We start from the raw sequence: 20,720 nt of genomic DNA on the forward strand, positions 1-20,720 counted from the left end.
ATGATGTCCCCTATGGCTGAGCGCTCTATGATGTCAGCTTACGAGCGCTCTATGATGTCAGCTTATGAGCGCTCCATGATGTCCCCCATGGACCGATCTATGATGTCCATGGGTGCCGACCGGTCTATGATGTCATCCTACTCTGCTGCTGACCGGTCTATGATGTCATCGTACTCTGCAGCTGACCGATCTATGATGTCATCTTATACTGCTGATCGTTCAATGATGTCTATGGCAGCCGATTCTTATACCGATTCTTACACTGATACATATACGGAGGCGTATATGGTGCCACCTTTGCCTCCCGAGGAGCCTCCTACAATGCCACCATTGCCACCAGAGGAGCCACCAATGACACCACCGTTGCCTCCGGAGGAACCGCCAGAAGGGCCTGCATTAGCCACTGAGCAGTCAGCATTAACAACTGAAAGTATGTGGCCCACTGAGGCACCAGCATTGCCTCCTGAAGAATCGGTATCACTGCCTGAGCCCCCTGTGAGTCAAAGTGAGAATTCAGAACCTTTGGCAGCGCCTGCTAATTATTCCGTGTCAGCATCAGAGGCCTCAGTGTTAGCAACAGAGGCTGTTGTGACTGTTCCAGAACCACCACCAGAGCCAGAGTCTTCAGTTACATCAACACCTGTACAGTCTGCTGTACTAGCAGAATATGAAATTACTCCAGAGATGCCAGTGACTTGTATGGTGTCAGAAACTCCCATAACGTCAGCTGAACCAACTATGTTAACATCAGAGCCTCCTGTTACGGCAGAGATGGCAGGAACCTTTGATTCCTTGAGAGAGTCAGGATGTGCTGCTTCAGAAGTATCTATGTCCCTCTTGGAGCCAGCTGTAACTATTCCGGAGTCAACACAGAGTACTCCAGAGCTCCCAGCCATGGCTGTCTCAGAGCCGCCAGCCGTGGTTGTCCCAGAGCCACAGGCCATGGCAGTCCCGGAGTTGCCAGCCATGGTTGTCACAGAGTCATCAGCACTGGCTGTCCCGGAGCCGCTGGTGGTGGCTGTCCCAGAGCCACTGGCGGTGGCTAGCTCGGAGCCGCTGGAGGTAGCTGGCCCAGAGCCATTGGCTGTCTCAGAGGTGCTGGTGGTGGCTGTCTCGGAGCCACCTGCTGTGACTGAGCCAGAGCATCTTCCTGTTCCTGTGCCGGTGGTTTCTGCCCTGGAGCCTGCTGTGCCTGTTGTGGAACCAGCAATGTCTGTCCTTCAGCCTGCCATGATTGCTTCAGAACCACCTGTTTCTGTTCAAGAATCCATGCTGACCGTTTCAGAGCCTGCTGTCACTGTCTCAGCACAGACTCAAGTAGTATCAACCGAGCTGGTTTTAGAGTCTGCATCAGTGATACTGGAGTCTACTGTAATGTCCTCAACTCACATCATAAAAGGAATGAATTTAATACCTAGCGATTCTAATCTTGCTCCAGAGATTGGCATGCAAGAGATTACCATGTATTCAAGTGAAGAGCCTCCTGCTGAAGAACACCTGAAGAGTGACTCTTACGGAAGTGAATGGGGCATGAGTATAGACCTTAATGTAAATAATCACTTAATTGCTAAAGAGATGGAACACAGTACAGTATCTACTGCCAGCACTGGGGGTGTTGGTGAAGTTGGTGAAGAGAAAATTTTACCTGTTAATGAGACTGAACAATGCACAGCGTTGCTTACCTGCCCTGGTGTTAGTGAGGCTGAAGTAGGAGGAACTCTGTCTTCAACGGATCCTCTTGCTCTTGAACTTGATGCAAAGGGAACTAGTAAGGGTATTGAATTTGCCACAGCATCTGCTTTCAGTTCAGTTAACACGTATGATGTTGAAGTATCTTTAACTACTCAAGATACTGAACGTGACATGGTAATTTCCACCAGCCCCAGTGGTGGTAGTGAAGCTGACATAGAGGGACCTTTGCCTGCTAAAGACGTTCATCTTGGTTTACCAACTAATCATAACCTCATTGGTGAGGATGCAGAAGGACCATTACCTGTGAAAGAGAGTGACCAGGCAGTAGCAGTTGCCCTTAGCCCCAAAGAAAGTAGTGGAGAAGATAAAGAAGTACCTGTCCCCACGGAAGAGATCTTGCCTGATTCGGGGTTTTCTGCCAACATTGAGGATATTAATGAAGCAGATTTAGTGAGGCCACTACTTCCTAAGGACATGGAACGTCTTACAAACCTTAGGGCTGGTATTGAAGGACCTTTACTTCCAAGTGAGGTTGAGCGTGATAAATCTGCTGCCAGTCCGGGTGTAATTGGTCTACCAGAAAGAGCTTCAGAGTCTTCTTCAGAGGAAAAAGATGATTATGAAATCTTTGTAAAAGTTAAGGACACACATGAAAAAAGCAAGAAAAATAAGAACCGTGACAAAGGTGAAAAAGAGAAAAAAAGAGACTCTTCGTTAAGATCTCGAAGTAAGCGTTCCAAGTCTTCTGAACACAAATCACGCAAGCGTACGAGTGAATCTCGTTCTAGGGCAAGGAAGAGATCATCCAAGTCCAAGTCTCATCGCTCCCAGACACGGTCACGGTCACGTTCAAGACGCAGGAGGAGGAGCAGCAGGTCAAGATCAAAGTCTAGAGGAAGGCGATCTGTATCAAAAGAGAAGCGCAAAAGATCTCCAAAGCACAGATCTAAATCCAGGGAAAGGAAAAGAAAAAGATCAAGCTCTAGGGATAACCGGAAAACAGTTAGAGCTCGAAGTCGCACCCCAAGTCGTAGGAGTCGGAGTCACACTCCGAGCCGTCGAAGAAGGTCTAGGTCTGTGGGGAGAAGAAGGAGCTTTAGCGTTTCTCCAAGCCGTCGGAGCCGCACCCCGAGCCGACGGAGCCGCACCCCGAGCCGACGGAGCCGCACCCCGAGCCGTCGGAGCCGCACCCCGAGCCGTAGGAGAAGATCAAGGTCTGTGGTAAGAAGACGGAGCTTTAGTATATCGCCTGTCAGGTTAAGGCGATCACGAACACCCTTGAGGAGGAGGTTTAGCAGATCTCCCGTCCGTCGTAAACGGTCCAGGTCTTCTGAAAGAGGCAGATCACCTAAACGTTTGACAGATTTGGGTGAGTCATTCTTTTTAAAAATCCAATGGTATTGTAATGGAGAATGATTTCAACCTGAGTTTTTTCTTTTCTTGGAGCAAATGTAATATTTTGTATTGTTGGTTTAGGATAAAAATTCGTATTTTTAAGTTTTTAAAATTAGATTAGCCTGTGTTTAGAAAATGGTAGGGTTATATGTCTGAGTGTAGGAATAGATGTAATGAGAGTTAAGGAGATCTGCTTGGGAGTGTATGAGAACCAAGGTGTTTCCAGACTGGAACATTGTATTTTGCCTAAGCCCATCTTGCCATCATTAAGAATGGAAAGTAGTAGTAAAAGTTCGTTAAATTAAAAACTAAGTTAGTATATGCCCGGGTTATTATTGTGTGTATTTCAACGTATATCTTGGCAAATAAGCCTGAAATTTCGTTGTTTCTTTTTTGATAAGTTATTTGTCTTAATATGCAATATATAAGACCGTTAAATGATTGTGAATGTAATTCTGATTGGAAGTAAATAAGGAAGTTGCATGTGGGGAGTCATTAACTGGGTGGGCAATAATGAGCCAAATTGAAATTCATTCGACGAGTGATTTAATCATCTATTCTGTATTACTTTAAAAATAAAAAGCTCTAATTCCCTCTGATTTTAAGTAGTGTGTGGAGATTAAAACTTGATGGATATTCCGTGAATACTAGCAATAAATGTGGATAATTTATTGTTATTCGAGTAGTTTAGACATTTCCAGGTCAGGGTTGTCTAGAAAGAAAGACTATGAGCAAAGAAGGAGAATTTCAACAAAGGATTTCTGAGTTACTCTCTTATTCAGGGCACTGTGCAGAGGAGCAGTGTGTAGTTCTCAGAGTGATTACAGGAGGAGGAGACGTGAATAAAACGCCTGTATATCTTGTTTTACCAAAAAACTGCCAAAGAGGCAGGATGCGAAGATTGCGATGGTATCAGTGTAGGTAAGGCATTTTAGGAGCATGGTAGAGACAAGTGTTAATTCTGCCTTAATGACGACTTCTTAGAAAAGTTGGCATTTGAACAGGGCTCAAAGAGTGATTAAGATACTGTCAGAGATTAGAAGGAGAGTAATTTCCTGCAGGAGGGATAGTAAACGTGTGGAGAGAGGATAGGGACATGATATGTTTGGAAAGTAAAATAGGCTTTGGCAGGTGTGTGTCTTGGTGTGTGGCAAGGGACATTACAGCTGTGTAAGCTTTTTTGTGTCGTATTTGACTGGGAGCTCCATGTGAACTTAATTCTTTAAATAAGGTGCAAGCACCTTAAAAACTTTGAGCCAGAGTGATGTGATCATAGCTATAACTTAGGAAGAAATTTAATGCTTTTAATATCATTAGCGTATACAATTTGATAATATAAAACGTATAGCTTTTCATGAAAACTTTTTCCTGTATCTTTCCTCTCACAGATAAGGCTCAATTACTTGAAATAGCCAAAGCTAACGCAGCTGCCATGTGTGCTAAGGCTGGTGTTCCTTTACCGCCAAACCTAAAACCTGCACCTCCACCTTCAATAGAAGAGAAAGTTGCTAAAAAGTCAGGAGGAGCTACAATAGAAGAACTGACTGAGGTAAGCTAAACAATTTGTTTTCATCCTTAAATGGATTATTCCAGTGCTGTTGACTCTGGAGCGTGCCAAAACCCGAATTGTGGGCTGAACTGATAATGGCTGGCACCGAGTGGCCAAAACCCGAAATACAGACATGGCAGCGGCAGAAGCTCTGTTTAGCAGGCCATTATCCGGGATGGCTAAGCTCCGCTAGCTAAAAGTTACTTCCCATTACTTTTGCTTTCCAGTTTTAGAAGCCAAACTGACTGAGGAGTGGGACGGTTCGTTTGAATGGAGGAGGTGTTGAGTGAGCAACACGCAGAAGCTCGCCTACAGTTTCGTTTCCATTCACGACGCGTTCACTGATCGCCACGAGTGTACTGCATATACGCAAAGACACAGACAATCTTCAGAAATGATCTTTTGCCACCGGAGCTTGGAAATTAATGAGAATAGCTGGCCATTGCCTGAAAGGAACTTCTTTCGCATCAACATTTCGGGTTTTGGCTGTTTGGTACCAGCCATTGGCGATAAAGGCCGGCCGTTATCAGTTCTTCCTGCGGTTCGGGTTTTGGCAGTAACATATGTATTTTAAACACACTTATTTTGTTTTTAAGAATTTGATCTTTTAAATTGAGGCTTTTCTTGGGGGAGGGAGGGGCTTTGTTGTATTATTGGCTTTTTTTTTTTGTGGGAGAACGCTGAAATATTGCTGCTAGGATCCAGAAATACCACATTGTTTCATATATTGAAACTTATTATTGGCTAGCCTTATGCTAGCCTGCAACTGTCAATAATTTGTCCTCCTTGGTTATAAGCCTGATATACTTATGTTTTTGGCTAAATGAGCTTTTTATCTTATTATGGTATTTTTCAATTGATAATGAACGTGACGAATTCTACTGCTTGTTTAGAAACAGGTCTGCCCACATTTACTCCGACCTTTTTATAAAGCCAGGTAATAGAGTCTTTTCCTTCACTTCTCAGGAAGGAATTGACTGTCATGTGTCAGACCTCATCAGTCGGACCCTCTCCATCATGCCTTATTTTCCATTCTTGAGGAGTCCTGCTCCTTACCAGAGTCACTCTGCAACCCATTTCTGGAGAGATAGATGTGTTACTATCTCACCCTATCCCAGATGCTTCCAGTCTTCTATTTTGCCATACATTGGAGATCATACAGTCTCTTAATCTGTTTCTTCACTTCCATTTATTACAATACAAATTACAACTTAAAAAAATTGAAGGACCTAGTGAAGGCTTCTGTTACTTATCAAATCCAAGCTCCTTATCCAAAGTTTGAAACCCTGTGAACACTTTGTGTTCCTCTATACCATTTTAGCCTGATCTTCAGCCCTCTTGTCCCTTTTAAGAATTTTTTTTCCACCTTTTTACCACCCCCCGACTATGATGACATTTCGTTTCCCCACCAAACACTTGTTCCTCACTATGAAAATCTGGCTCAGAACTCTTCAAGGAGCTGCTCCTTGATTGTCTAACCTTGCCTGACTCTCTTCTCTCTTAAGCCTTTGTTTTTCCAGCACTTATGTTCTCATTTTGTATTATATCAGTTTGCACTTGTTATTGTGTTGCTCTGTAAAAGCGTTCTTCAATTATTTCCTGTGGATGTATTTTGTCTCTTAAACTAGATTGTAAGCTCCTTGGGAGCAGGGACCATGTCTTCTACTTTTTTTTTGTATTCCCTGGACAGTGCCCAGTACAGTGCTCTGCACATAGTAGGTGCTCAATAAATGTTGTTGACTGACTGACCAGCCAGAGTGAGTTTAAATGGTAGCTAATAAGTTATCTATCTATATAACTTATCGTTAATCTTGTTTTACTCTTGAAAGTTGATTTTATGTGGTTTTGATTATTTTTAAGAAGTTACATGTAATTGTACATAGATGTGTAAGATTTATCTTTTGTTTGTTTTTTGCTTTTTAAGAAATGCAAACAGATCGCACAAAGTAAAGAAGATGATGATGTAATAGTGAATAAACCTCATGTTTCGGATGAAGAGGAAGAAGAACCTCCTTTTTATCATCATCCCTTTAAACTCAGTGAACCCAAACCCATTTTTTTCAATCTGAATGTGAGTATTAGAGTTTATGGATTGATGAAACAGCTCAATTTATGGAATTGTTTAAGTAAAATCCAAATTCTTGGTTCATTAATTCTTAGCTTAAATACTGTGAGAAATAATGAATAAAATCCATTTCCTTCAGATGATAATGTTGAAAATCTTCAGAAACCATTTTAATGTAGGTATTTGTTATATTGAGTTTTAATTAAACTCTTCATTGTTTAGATTGCTGCGGCAAAGCCAACCCCACCCAAAAGTCAGGTAACGTTAACGAAGGAATTCCCTGTGTCGTCTGGGTCTCAGCACCGAAAAAAAGAAGCAGACAGTGTTTATGGAGAGTGGGTTCCCGTAGAGAAAAATGGCGAAGGAAACAAAGATGATGATGATAATGTTTTCAGCAGCAGTTTGCCCTCTGAGGTAAGTAAGCGGAATGTATTTTATACACGTTTTCCTTTTTGATACCTAAATCTGCCATTTGATTGTTATTTTATATCTGATTTGGATTCTGTTTCACTCTTCTTAGGGCCGGGTTAAACGGCAGGGCCGGGTTAGACGACAGCTGAAACAACCCGCAGCTTCTCATTTGACAGTAACTCGATGCAATTCACTTTGTGGAACCAAGCCACAAAGTGAAAAGCATCGAATTGCAGAGAACAGTGTTATCACATCCCTACCCAACATTGGGCCCTCCATGCACTTGTGGGAAGGTAGCCCAAGGTACAACTATTTAGCTTCCCGTTTCGCTTCCAGGCTCTATAGCTCTAGATTTTGGTGGTAGCAAATTGACTGGGTGGAGGGATTGAGCGGAACGAGGCAGATCCTCAGGTTCAACACAAGAACTGGATTGGAAAAGGTCCCTGATTTGAGCATCTTGGGTACATAGCCCATTGCCCATAAATAGTGGTTTCTTACAGTCCTCTGGGTTGTTCGTTCAAGAGCCTTTAATTTTAATCATTTTTCCTTCCCCGTACTGCCTTGGTCCTTTTGAATTCTTGTGTTCGACCTAATGCTCAGCCTTGGTACTACTTCCCTTTTCCTTCCCCTCTTTGCTACTATTAAAGTTGGAGAAGTGGAAGTCACACCTTGAAATTTTCATGAGGCTATAGTTGTATCTTGTCAAAATGACGCAATAACAATGCCAAGTGTCAAAATAACCCCATTAAAATGCCGCCTGATTAAATAATGTGCTGCTAAATATAATGCACATGAAAACAGCAAGACTGTATATATATGTAAATATATATATATATGTATCTTTGTATGTATCTCTGTATCTGTACCTTTGCTGTATCTTTTAATAAACAGTTTACTTTTATTTAACTTGTTGTGCAAAGTCACGCTTGGGGGACCTGGGAGGGCGGAGACTTAATAGGGGGGTGGGAGTTCTAAATGATACCATAGTCTAGTTGTCATCACCTTTTCTGCCTCTTGCCCTTGGTGTCCAAAGCCCAGACATTTGTCCAAGGACTGGACTAGATATCTGAAGCCCCTAAAATGTGGGACTTGTCCCCACTTGCTTTTCTTGCAGTTCTGGGATACATAGGTCAGAGAGACCTGTACTGTTCACCTTCAGGTCCCCTCCACTGGCCATAACATCCTTCACTAAGCACCTTCAATACTACAGATATACCGATCTTGTTTATAAATTCAGAAAGTGAACAGAACCCAAATCAGAAACTTTTTGATAGCACTATTATTTTCCCCTGAGCTATTCACAGGCGACATTTTCACTGTGTTTTTTTGACCTGCGGCATTTTGAAAGGGAACAAGTTCTCTATGGTGAAGCTGGACATGATAGCTAGCCAGTGCGACTCACAGTCACAGGCGATGATCTGTGTTCACATGGAGTTCAGCAGTTGGAGCTGTACCAGCACCAGCGATGGGGAGCGATAGCTGGTTTGGACAATATTTTATGAAACCAGTTGAGTAGCTCAGTTGCTCATCCCCTAATAAGGCTACTTGCACATCTCAGGAGGGAAAGATTGACATTTGCAGCTGACTTTATCTTCTTGTAGTAGCTGAATATAAACATGATAAAGAGGACTGAACAGACTTACTTAGAAATCCTGGTACATAGGCTTTCAGTCATTAATTTCTTGCATATTAAGCATTTAACAAAGAGTTGGAAAAAACATAGCCAGGGAGATTATATGAGACAAATTTTGCAATGGAATGAAGACGTATGAATAGTATTGCAAAATTCCAAGGGATTTTCCTGAGAAGATAAGTGACCGTAACTATTTTAACTTTCTTAGTTGAACCTGGGGGAGGTGCTTAGTGGATCTTGATAATTAAGCTGCTTTTTGATTGAGGGGTGTGTGTGTGTGTGTGTGTGTGTGTGTGTGTGTGTGTACAGTACAGTATGCAGCCATTTTCAGTTTTAACATTGATGGTGTGGTGTCCTTGGCCTTACCTATCATCAAATGTGATTGTCATATTGCAAGTAAAGGTTGGGGAGAATTATCTCAAAGAATGCTGGGGGTGAGAGCTTGATAGAGGGGGTACTCAAATTTATAATAAGTAAAGGAGGCTTTTATTACAGTAGATGAAAAAAAATTATGTCGGGGGCTAAGTAAACAAAGCAGATGCTCTTGTGGGAAAATATGTACAACTATTTGATATCAGGACTCTTCGTATGTTTAGTTACTTTGAAGATGAGACTTATAGACTATATATGTATAGGTTAATTCTAAATAAAAGAATCCCAAAGTTTTAGGAGGAAAAGGGGTAGGATTGTGTTTTGCTTTCAGATCTCTGTAGTTTTACCCAGGAACACACAAAAGGAAATGTTCACAACCTAAAATGTGTGATTCTAGGTATCACAGACCAATGTTGGTGGAATGCTACTGGTGACATTTTATGGTGGCACTGACCTTTTTTATTCTCTGTTGGGAGTTGTAATAAAGGCTTTCCAGAGTAAAAGAAAAGTTCTCTTAGATGGTCAGTTTTTTTTAACTGAGTAGCCTTTTAATTATTTGTTTTTCTCTGTCTATCCTCTTCATTTAAATATAAGTGGAGTTTGTGGTTCTTTAGTCCTGAGCATAAAACATTTAGGCGAAGATCATAGATTTGATCTCCATAAGGACTGAATTAGCTTTGTTATAAATTTAAACGTGGATTGCATCCTTAACCTTGCACACGAGTGCTCTCTGACTTAAGTATGAGTGGACAGAAGTTGTGGACGGATCAGCATAAATCCCTATCTTACGGAAAACAACACATCAGACTGTGTGCAGCCCTCCTGCCATAGCATCATCTTCCCACCCAGAAACCAGCCAGCCGCATCCTCAGTAAGGAGTGACTACAGAACTTTGACCATATTTGTGTGAATTTGATTTATAAACAACAAAATAAATATAAATTTATTCCATAAATTTATATATTCCATAAATATTGGAAAACAAGTATTTTAAAAAAAAGTCCTCGGGGGCATTAGCTCTTGGTACTAAAGTCAGTAAAGGCTTCCTGGGTACGAGATTTAGCGTGGCGTGTCCATGGATGACCGTGAGTCATAAATACGCTAGAGGCCCAGAGGTTAACTCGCCGTTAAGCTCTTGGTGATTGGTTACATGATAAGATCATCTTTATCACAAGCAGTGAGCTCGGTTTGTATAATTAAAGTATATTTCTACATCTCAATGGGGCTAAAAGTCTTACATTTAGGAGCTCTGTGTTACAGAGTTTAGGAAAGCTAAATTTTGGGGGTAAGATGAAAATCTTAATTGGAAATTAGACACAGGTCCAGGTGGTGCTAGACTGAAACATACAGCCTGCTATCCATTCTTCTTCGATTCTTCTAGGTACTAAACATTGAATTTATTTGAACCGAATAACAGGTTGAGTTCCAGTTATAATTCATTTAGCTTAAATGTATTTTTTGAGTTAACTAAGAGCTGCACTAGAGAATTTTATGTAACCGAAAGATTCATAATTCACTTTTTAAAGCCAGTCAAATCTGTAACAATCGGAAGTTCTCTATTCAGTGTGGCTTTCGTTTCTGTTGGCATTTTGTTCTTTTCCATGTGAGCCTCTTTATATATCTTCATTAATTTTTGCTAAATGTGTTAAAATCATGTTTTATATTCAGGTCAGATGCTTTTCATTAGTTCTTTTTTCTTATTAAAAATTTCCTTTTTTGCCTTTTAATTGATCTGCAATAGCTGTGTGGAAAAAAACTTTCTTGTTGCAGGGGTCATTTCTTATCTCCTGACCCCATCTGAACAGTTGTCTTCAGTTCTTTTATATCCTTTCACTGACCTTCTAAGAAACACTAATTATTTGTTCTACTTTAGTAAACAGTTGGGTTAACAAAGGGGGGCGGTAAATTGACTTAGAATAGACTTTATTTCTTCATGAAAAATAAAGATATAAAAGGTGTACTTGTGTCAGTTAGGGCAGGAAGGCACGTTACGCGGTGCCAGGGGCATTATGCATTTCATTACACAGGACACCGTGGGGGTTATTTAAGAAGTAGTAATCTGCTCTGTTGCTGAGACAGAGATTAAATAATTTGGGCAGGTTTTTATTAATGTGAGACTTAGACATAATTGAGTATACTCTTTTATGTAGATTTCACCATTTAGAACAAGTCCTAGGGAAAGAAGAAATTTCCCCATTACAATATCTAGAAATAATTACCATAAATCATAACTATATAGATTAGGTATCAAGCTAGTCTAGAGTGTATGAGTGGAAACAAGGCTTATTCCTGACAATTGGATAACAGTGTTCTATGGGATTTAAGATTCTCTTTTCCTCAGTTTTTAGAAAGGCTTTCAGCTTCCTTTTGGTACCTTTCCCATGTTTCTGAGTAACATTAAAAGGTGGCTAAAGGCGCTAAAGCTGTCCAACAGAGTAGTCACAAGCCACATGGGACTATTTAAAAAAAAAAAATTAAAGTGAAAAAACCACTTCCTGAACCTCACTAGCCACACTGAAGTGCTCGACAGCCATTGCTGGGCAGTACTGTTCTGAGGGTGGCTGTAAGTACAGATGAGGAAACATGTCTAGCCAGTGAACATGAAAGCTCCAGGGATTAGAGGTGGGTTTCTAGGCATTATTACAGAGCCCTAGTTATCTTGGAAAGCTGGGAACAGACTTTTTGATGCAAACTCCTCAGCATCTCTTATCCTTAAGAGATAATTTTGATCCGTTCTATTCTGACTATATTTTCTTACAATTAAAAATATGGATGTGAGATTAACAGTCAAATTACTATTTGGTAATAAAGTTTTGACATGAATTTGCAGCTCACTTGCTTAGCCTGTTAAAGAATTAATGAGGTTGTACTGCCTTCGGGAAAAAACTAGTTCTAAATGTATCTAAAGTAAATTCATAGTAAATGTTAAGGTTGCTATATAAAAATTCCTTACAGGGTGAAATGTTTGTTTAATATGAAATATTACTGAGGTTTTAAGGAAGTATCAGCTTGGGAATAAATAGGGAAGCGTTTAGGCTAGTGGCTTACTCTTAATAAAGGTTAAAAAGTATGATACTATAAAAAGTTTTTAGAAGGTATTCACAGATTGATATTCACTGCTTTTAAATTACAAAGAATAAAATTAGTTTTGTAGAAAAGTGAAAGTTTGAAAGCCACATAAATACATTTTCATCCAGCTTTAAAGTAGGAGATTAGGGATCAGGGCCCAAGATGGTGGGTGGACATATTCCCCAGCATTTCCTCAGATTTTAGATTTTCTAGAATAAACACCTATTATTTATACCCAAGCACCCTAACACTCAGATTTATAGACTGCTATGAAACCAAAGATAATTCTGGCAAGGTACATGAAAGAGTACTTGAGGTATATTCAGTGGGCCTTAAAAAATTCATTGATAATCCTCCCTGACAATTTCAGGAAACATCTAAGGTAGGTCAAGGGAATGTACATTTCAACCCAAAATATCTGGGTTCCCATTTAACGTCCCAGAAATAGAACAGATCATAGAAGTGAAAAGTGAACATACTAATTTCTTTGTCTTTCAGGCTAACTTTGTGTGTAGGTCAGCTGTTTGTTGTAGGTCTTAGAAATACTGTTGTTTGTATGGATGATTCACTAAGTTGACTGAAGAAATTAAGATCTTTCATTCAAGAAGTCTGTAAACAGTCTTACAATTAAAGAGCTAGTTTAACTTTTGCCTTTACTTTTAGAAGGCAGCATATAAGAATCTATGCTTTTTTGTGGAAGAAAAACCTGATTTAGCTATAGGAATATTGAGCCAGCAAGAGAGCCAAGAATGACAGACTGATAACGGTTCTGCAGTAGAGAAAGGAGAATAGTGAATCCTTAGTCATGCAATGGGATTATTCATGCAGTCATTCATACAGGTTTCTCTACTGTAGATTCTTGCTTTTAAAAGAAGTATTTCATACATAACCCATAGTATAATACAGCTAGCCTCTACTCAGCTTTTTAAAAAAGGAGACTGTAGCTGTTTTAACCATTTTTACCGCTTTCCTTACATTTATCATATCTGTGCAGTACATACTAATTCATTCTTCGTATGTGAAAACAACAAAACCTCCTCATGCCGGATAAGCATTTTCCAACCAAAACAATTTTTGGGTGAAATAACTAGAAAATATTAATGCATTAAGTGGTGTTAGAAGAAAAACAAAGATCAATAATTATTGGAGTTGAGCTTGTCATTTCAGAACAAAACCCGTATCAAATACTTAATGAGTTTTTCCTTTTATGGTTGAGCCTTCCACAAATCTGACAAAGTGGGAATTTGCTCTAAATTGTACTTTTAAGAATTTTTCTGGCCATTATGAAACTTTTTAAAAGTTAAAACAGAGTCCCCTCTGCTTAGTGTAAGGTGTTAAAAGTGTATAAGCTTTGAAAAGAAAGACCCAAGACCTTTCAAACATCTCATTTTAAGCATTTTAATTGATACTATTATATACTTAAAAATACTTTAACTTTGGTCATAAATGTTTGCAAATTGAAAACAAAAGAGTCATTTGATTTATATAATCTGCATATATGCTTAGAAAAAATTGGGTTTTAAGACCTAACTAGTTGTACGCACAACTGCAAGGTGGAAACGCCTGCTGATGAGTAAAAGGCGAGATGGTTCCCATGACACTCGCTCCACTCGCTCACACAAGACCTTTGCTTACTGGAATAAGAAAGTTGTTAATGGAACTGTACATATCGTTTTAGTTAGCTATATAGTAGAGCATGTGCTGAAATCAGAGACCTTGGGTTGGGTTCTACTGCTGCCACCGATAGCAGGAACTAATCTGTGCAGTTTCATCTGTTTTCTGAGCTTGCTTGACCTTTCTGACTCCTGCCTCCTTCACGGGATGATTACTATGTAAGATTATTTCATTTTTGACATGTAGCAACCCAAAGGTATTCTGAGCACTTTTCGGAGTTTGGGGGGCCAGTGGTAATTTAAGATAATTATCTGTGTTTTCTTTCTTAGCCTGTGGACATCTCTACGGCGATGAGTGAGCGAGCGCTAGCTCAGAAAAGACTCAATGAGAACGCATTTGACCTTGAAGCCATGAGCATGTTAAATCGAGCTCAGGAGCGGGTATGTAGCAGTTTTTAACGTTGGAACGAGAATTTTACTAACCAAATGGTTGAGTTATGACATAAACGAAGGTCTGTGGCATAATGTTGAAATACAGGTCTTTATCTAGAAAGTCCAAGAAAATAAATCATTTAATTAGCTGTCTTATTTATGAAAGCAATTTGGGGTCTGATCATTTAGCACATGGTTATTGTGTACTGGGTGGCAGGAACTGTTGAGAGAACAAAACAGAAAAAATGGCCTGCCCTCATGTACTTTACAATCTGGAGGATTAAAAACGGCACGTACTCACTCATCTGGTGCTCACGAACAGCTCTGTCAGCTGTAGGGACTGTTAACTAGTCCCCATCTTGCCGCTGAGGTAGAGTAGTGAAGTGGTTCCTAAGACCACACACCCAGGCAACCCGAACCCAGAGGCTCTGCTTTTAACAGTAGATGCTTCTTCCGTCTACTTTTCTACAGTAGGTCTGTGCAGAAGCAGTAAGTGTAGGTTCAGACCAATAAGAAAAACAATGCCTGACATACCAGGTGCTCAGTAAATATAATTTGAATGAATGACAGCTGATTCTTTAACCGTCATAATAAACGCTGATGACTGAGTGGACAATTTCCTGCATTCATTACTCTTTAAGCTTGTGTTTTGAATTTAATTAAAAATCCAGATTGTTGTGGTATTTATTGCAATGTATTTGCATGAGAGCGCTAAGAAGGGGGCGGGAATCCTTTGCCATATTAGCTCTTTTTTTCGTTTTTCAAATATTTCTTTTGGGTACATGTCTCTTGTATCAGCCATTGATAGTATGAAGAATGATGAGTATTATAGCTTTGCTTTTTAGTTGCTTAGGAAACATTTCAAATCTTGTTATTAATGGATTTGCTGATGGATTAATGGATTCAATCAAATTTCATGGAAGATTTAGGAAAATACTTAATTTTTAATATATATAAATCCAGTATATTGTTTTAAAAGTTAAATATTTAATATTATTCTGCCTTTTTAGGAACTAAATTTTTGTTTAATTACTTGTTCTTACCGGTGGCATTTTAACCGATGACTGATTTCACTTAATCCAAACTTCCTGTTTTCTTCAGATTGATGCCTGGGCTCAGCTGAACTCCATTCCTGGCCAGTTCACAGGAAGTACCGGAGTCCAGGTTCTGACACAAGAACAGTTGGCCAATACCGGTGCCCAAGCCTGGATTAAAAAGGTATAGGATACATGCACGTACGGAAGTGTTGAAGTGCAAAGTTATATCTTTTTAGGAAACGTTTTATTAAAAATGCGTGAAGAGCCCAGTGACTCTAACCGAAGCCCATGAGTACGTTTGCTCTGTGTATATGCTCCAGGATGGACACTGAAGACGGACCTGACTCACGAGACAATGGCAAATGTACAGACATGGCTCGGGAGGGAGCCGCCTGGGCTATAGCCTTAGGCTGTTTTTATTATCACTGCTGCTGGTTTGGTGGTGGTGGTTTTTTTTTTTGGTTTTTGCCTGTATTTTAAATCAGGGCTTTGAACTGGTTCATTCCAGTTCGAACTCCTGCTGAGGAGTTGAACTTCCACCCCAGATGCACTGAATCAGAATCTACATTTTAACAAGATCTCTAGGTGATTCTTAGAAATAATACATTTTGAGAACCACTGCTTTGCTAGTGGTTCTCCGAATTGGTCCCTGACCAGCAGCATTAGCATCGTCTGGGAACTTGTTAGAAATGCAAATTCTCAGCAGGGGTTCCAACCAGAACTGGTTCTAAGCCCTGTTTTTAATGCCAACAGTGTATCAGGTGCCGTTCAAGATACTCCAGTTCCTGTTGGGCTTCTAATCTAATCAGTGGTTCTCAAATTTTTCCTCATCATGGAACACTTTATTACAGGTTTATTTTGGGTGGATCACTGCCCCCAGGAGCCTGTCACAGCCCCGCTTTCCCATTCCTCTGTCCTGCTGCCCTTCTTACCCTCTTCCTTACTGCGTGTGCCCCCTTTAAGTCCCTGTTCCTCACCCCTGTGTGACCTCCAGCCCCCGGTCCCTGTGGTTGTCAGCCGTTGGTTACATCAAGTGGTTGGGACGCCTTAATATTAGCACTGCATGTGGCGATCTTGCCGTGGGACTGGGAGGATGGCTGGAGTGTGGGGTGGGCATTGCTGAAGGGTGGGCAATGCTGAAGGGTGGGGAAGGAGGAGGGGCGGGGATGGAGAATGCCATCTGCGGACCACCATTTAGGCCCGGGTGGCCTCTGGTGATCCACAGACTGTTTGAGAACCACTGATCTCCTGAAAAAACAGGACATATAAGACCTAAGCTCAAAGGAGAGGATGGACACCTCGCGCTGCGGAGATGAGGCGCACCTGGTTTCAGATTCCTGCACTGAGACCTGTGAACTCCACCTACGGCTGCCTCAGTGTTGGGGGAGTCTCAGGTGGTTAAGAAGGGCTTTGTGAAGAAGTCTTGCGGTGAAGGGATGTGGCTTGGTGGGACGGGTGATGGGAAATTTGTTTCAGGAGTACTGGCAGCATAGCAGTGCTGAAACTGGGAGGCTCGTGGTCTAATGGATGGGGAAGGTTTCTTTCTCCTGCTGTACTCCTGGCTCCTTGTGTGATCGTGGGCAAGTTTCCAGTGGAGACAGTCTTTATTACTGCCTCACAGAGTGGTAATGAATAATGGGAAGGGGACCTATAACAGATTGCCTTGAGTGCCACTGAATGAACTGTATTTCTGAAAAGCGAAACATCGGTTGCTTCAGACATTATAATAACAGTTATTTCAATTTTGATAGCTTTATGTCTGATTCTCTTTTTAACAAGATTAATATAAAACATCACATATCCTCACTTTGCCTGCAATTTTTTTGGAAATAGTTAACACTAATATGTGCATAGTGAGTAAGTGGTCAGATTCATTAAACAACTTACAGCTTATGTAGCTTCCTGGGGACTGATGGTGGAAAAAAGAGGATGAGACTCTAACAGAGTATTTTTAAGTTTGGATTCATTTTGGACTAATTTATGTTACAGTATTTAAAATGTAAAAGTGCTTTTGAAAAATAGCTTTCATCTTAGTGGGACGAATTATACTTGTACATCTGTTTCTTTAACAGTTTTAATTCTTCGTATTGTTTAGTGGTGAAGCTGAACTCCGGTTTCAGACTTGGAGCTGACAGCAGTGTTTAGCCCTGAGGCACAGAGTTAAATAGCTGTGTGTTACTGCTAGGTGGAAACTGATGACTGTTTCCATTGCAAATTTATTTGGTCTTTATCTGTATAATGAAGTGCTGATCCTTAATGCTTGTATCCTTCTAAATAGGATCACGTTCTTAACATAAATAACCTTTTACAAAGTGAATCTCACAGTGATTCAGTTGGCTCCCTTCTAACTTTCTTCTAAAATACATATATTTTTTGTATTTTCAGTATTGTAGGCAGTTCACAGATTTTAAATAAATTTTAAAATGTTTAGTCATATGTAGAACCCAAAGATTTTGTCCTTAAATTCTATGTAAATATATCCTAGGAACTAAATTATTTTGATAAGTACCATGAGATAAAGGATGTGTCCATCAGACCAGATTTTAAATTATCACAGAAGCATCCAGTAAAACGTTCTTTTGTACAGAATTACTGAAGAATACTTGCAGCTAATATTTTAAGGAAGGAACATTTTATTTATACAAATGGGCACAGAATATTGAGAAAAGTTATCAGGCAACTGAAAATCTAATGCATCTTTACTGTCAAATATTGCAGATACTGTCTACTCATTAAATGTTGAGGTGTTTTCAAAAAACTTGTTCAAATGATCTTTTGACTTTTCTGGCCTAAGTATAGTCTCACCACCCTATTTGTATGTTAAAAACCACACAGAATGCCAACATTTTCCGTGTCCTTTTTTAATTTGTTGCAGTATATTCTTAGATGAAAAAGAACGAAAGTTTTATGAATATTTTCTTCATCAGTAAAACATCTAAAATGGTTATTGATTTACAAGAACCTTTATTTTCTGGAATGAGATGATTTGGACATAACCTGATAAGTGTTGTTTACTATTGTAGTCTCATTGGATTAATCAGCTTTTTTTTGAACGGCATACACATCGGGGTAAAGAAACAGATGCAGATATTACTGCAAAACAAAATTGGAAACCTGGGTTCTTTGGGGGTTTGTATTGTATTCTGCACAGTTGCCCTTTTTTTTAGGAGTGTTTCCTGGAAAAGAGGGGCGGATGAACCTGGAAGTAAGTAAAAGTCATTCTAGGTGTGTAGCATCAAGGCAGTTGATACCCAAGCATCAGCTAACTTTTCTCTTGAGACATGTACACTGCATGGCCTGCACCAAGTAAAGGAACTGAACCGGGGTCTGTTTTTACCTCCACAGCCGCCTCCTTCCATCAGAGCGTCTTGTTGAACGTAATGTCTAGTCATACACCATTGGCCTGTTTTCTCCCCAGCATGTAATTAAAAAGCTGGGAAACAAACAAGATCATACAGTTTTACTACATACTGAGGATTAACTTATCAATGCAGGAAATGAACTAAACGCTTACTATTTCCAGAGCTACCACGACGTTTTGGCTCCCTTTGTTGATAAGTTAATGCTACAGAATTCACCTAAAGTTTAAACACAAGGGGAAATAAAGCATGATTTGGATATAAATGTTAAATATTTTTTTAAAAATGGCCATAAAGATCAACAGTAGAATTCAATACTATTTGTTATATGTACAAGAATGCCCTTTAAAACAAGGCATCAGATATTTTTAACGTGAAAATAACTGATCATGCTAATGTATACAGTTGTGCATCTTATGACATGAAGCAGTTTGCTGCTTTGATGGAAATTATGGTTCAGTGGGTTGGATACAAGAGAGATGACTGTTCACAGAATAACCTGTGAACTTTCACCCCTCTGTATGGAAACTTGTTTCAGGGCCAAATCCTTGTAGCTGTCTTCTTGCCCCGGTCAGTGCCAGCCCTACTATTCACAACACTGCTGCTACCGAGGCCTAGGTATGTAAACGTTTAAGGAGTTTTTTAAAAGTCTTTTAACATCCAGCTAGGTTTTAAAAGAATTCAGATTCAGTTTGGTATATTTACAGGGTATCTTCTGTGATTGTCTTAAATATATTGAATGGATAAATTTGTACTGTATAAATTTATTTTAAAAGAGTTATCTTTTTGCTTCATAGGAATTTTCTGTGTAAAGTACTTGTTTTATGGTAGAATGGGGAAGGAAACTTTGGATGACAGCAGTACGCTTCTTCAGTGTCCAAACTATTTCTAAGTGATTTCTGGGCTTTACTCATTAACTAGGTACACCTGGGACAATTACTATTATTGAATGTTTTAACATTGCCTTCTTTTTATTTTGCAAGCTAAGAAGAGATACCAGTGAACCTAAATAGTGGACGAAACAGGAGTGTTCTAATTTTTTTTTGGAGGGGGGCATAAGGGCCACTGTTTTAAAACTGCCATTTACTTACTTGCCTTATTTGATTTGCAAATGAAATACTATTATGTTAATGTAAAAATAAAATACGCAAACTAAACTGTATATAAGTACAGAAGCATTTAAATTTAATTGCTGTGATAAGTACAGCAGTTCTAGAAGTAAAATAAGATTTCTTTTTTTTAGAAAGTTACCTGTGAGTTTACAATCAGATTCTAACTGTACAATGGGGACATTTTACCTTTCTTTCTTGGATAGGATCAGTTCTTAAGAGCAGCCCCGGTAACTGGTGGAATGGGAGCCGTTTTGATGAGGAAAATGGGCTGGAGAGAAGGAGAAGGATTAGGAAAAAACAAAGAAGGCAATAAGGAACCTATTCTAGTTGACTTTAAGACAGACCGAAAAGGTGAGACAGTCTTTCTGGAATGCTCGTGGCACATCTCTTTTCTACTTAAGGGCTCCTCCCCTTCACGCGTGGTTTTGATCCCAGTGGTCCTGCACGAGGTGCGCTTCTGGTGTGGACGGACAGCTCTTTGTCAGAAAAAAAAAAAGTTTAACCCATGTTCACACACAGCAGCGTATTTTAATATAAATGTAGTTGGAGACACTAATCTGAGCTTTTAAGAGGCAACTTTTGTCGGTGCTATTTGCTAAATATCACGGGAAGAACGCACGTATCTAATCACACGACCACAATTTTAGCTAGGCTTCATGTGTAGAAAAACAATTTCCATTGTGTTTTCTCGGCAGGGCCATATGCTGGGTCTTATTTCTAGGGTTTGATTTGTTTTTCCTTTCGCAGATTTTTTCATCCGTATATCCCATTGCAGTGCTTCTTTGTTTTCCCTCCATAAATCCCTTTTGCTTGTCCCTCTTGTCAGGCTCACTAGTTGAGCTCTGTTGGGGTGGGGCTGGAGAGCATAGTAGACCATTCGCTGACCAGTGTTACCTCTTCATACTGCCCCAGAGTTTATAATCACACGCAGACTTGGGTTAGGGCACCTTGGAACTTTGCCTGCCTGTATTTTGCTACTGT

The 20,720-nt window shown here is 39.9% G+C and overlaps 1 protein-coding gene across 6 annotated transcripts in view; it reads left to right on the top strand.

Annotated features, from left to right (window-relative positions):
• Positions 1-20,720, top strand: part of SON (SON DNA and RNA binding protein) — a 32,018-nt gene that overhangs the window by 8,722 nt on the left and 2,576 nt on the right. For 2 of the 6 annotated variants that reach the window (XM_023741310.1, XM_023741311.1), the window contains exons 3-9: positions 1-3,061; positions 4,476-4,636; positions 6,561-6,707; positions 6,924-7,115; positions 14,130-14,240; positions 15,333-15,449; positions 19,943-20,090. The exon at positions 1-3,061 is cut by the window's left edge and continues 3,011 nt beyond it. In XM_023741310.1, coding sequence (XP_023597078.1) covers positions 1-3,061; positions 4,476-4,636; positions 6,561-6,707; positions 6,924-7,115; positions 14,130-14,240; positions 15,333-15,449; positions 19,943-20,090 — 3,937 coding nt within the window. Of the gene's footprint in view, positions 3,062-4,475; positions 4,637-4,863; positions 5,777-6,560; positions 6,708-6,923; positions 7,116-7,221; positions 9,010-14,129; positions 14,241-15,332; positions 15,450-19,165; positions 20,091-20,720 lie in introns of those variants that run through there. The other 4 variants (XM_023741313.1, XM_023741312.1, XM_023741314.1 and 1 more) reach the window with 4 other exon arrangements.

The sequence above is a fragment of the Trichechus manatus genome, unplaced genomic scaffold (genome assembly GCF_000243295.1).
Source record: "Trichechus manatus latirostris isolate Lorelei unplaced genomic scaffold, TriManLat1.0 scaffold00177, whole genome shotgun sequence".
Taxonomy (NCBI): domain Eukaryota; kingdom Metazoa; phylum Chordata; class Mammalia; order Sirenia; family Trichechidae; genus Trichechus; species Trichechus manatus.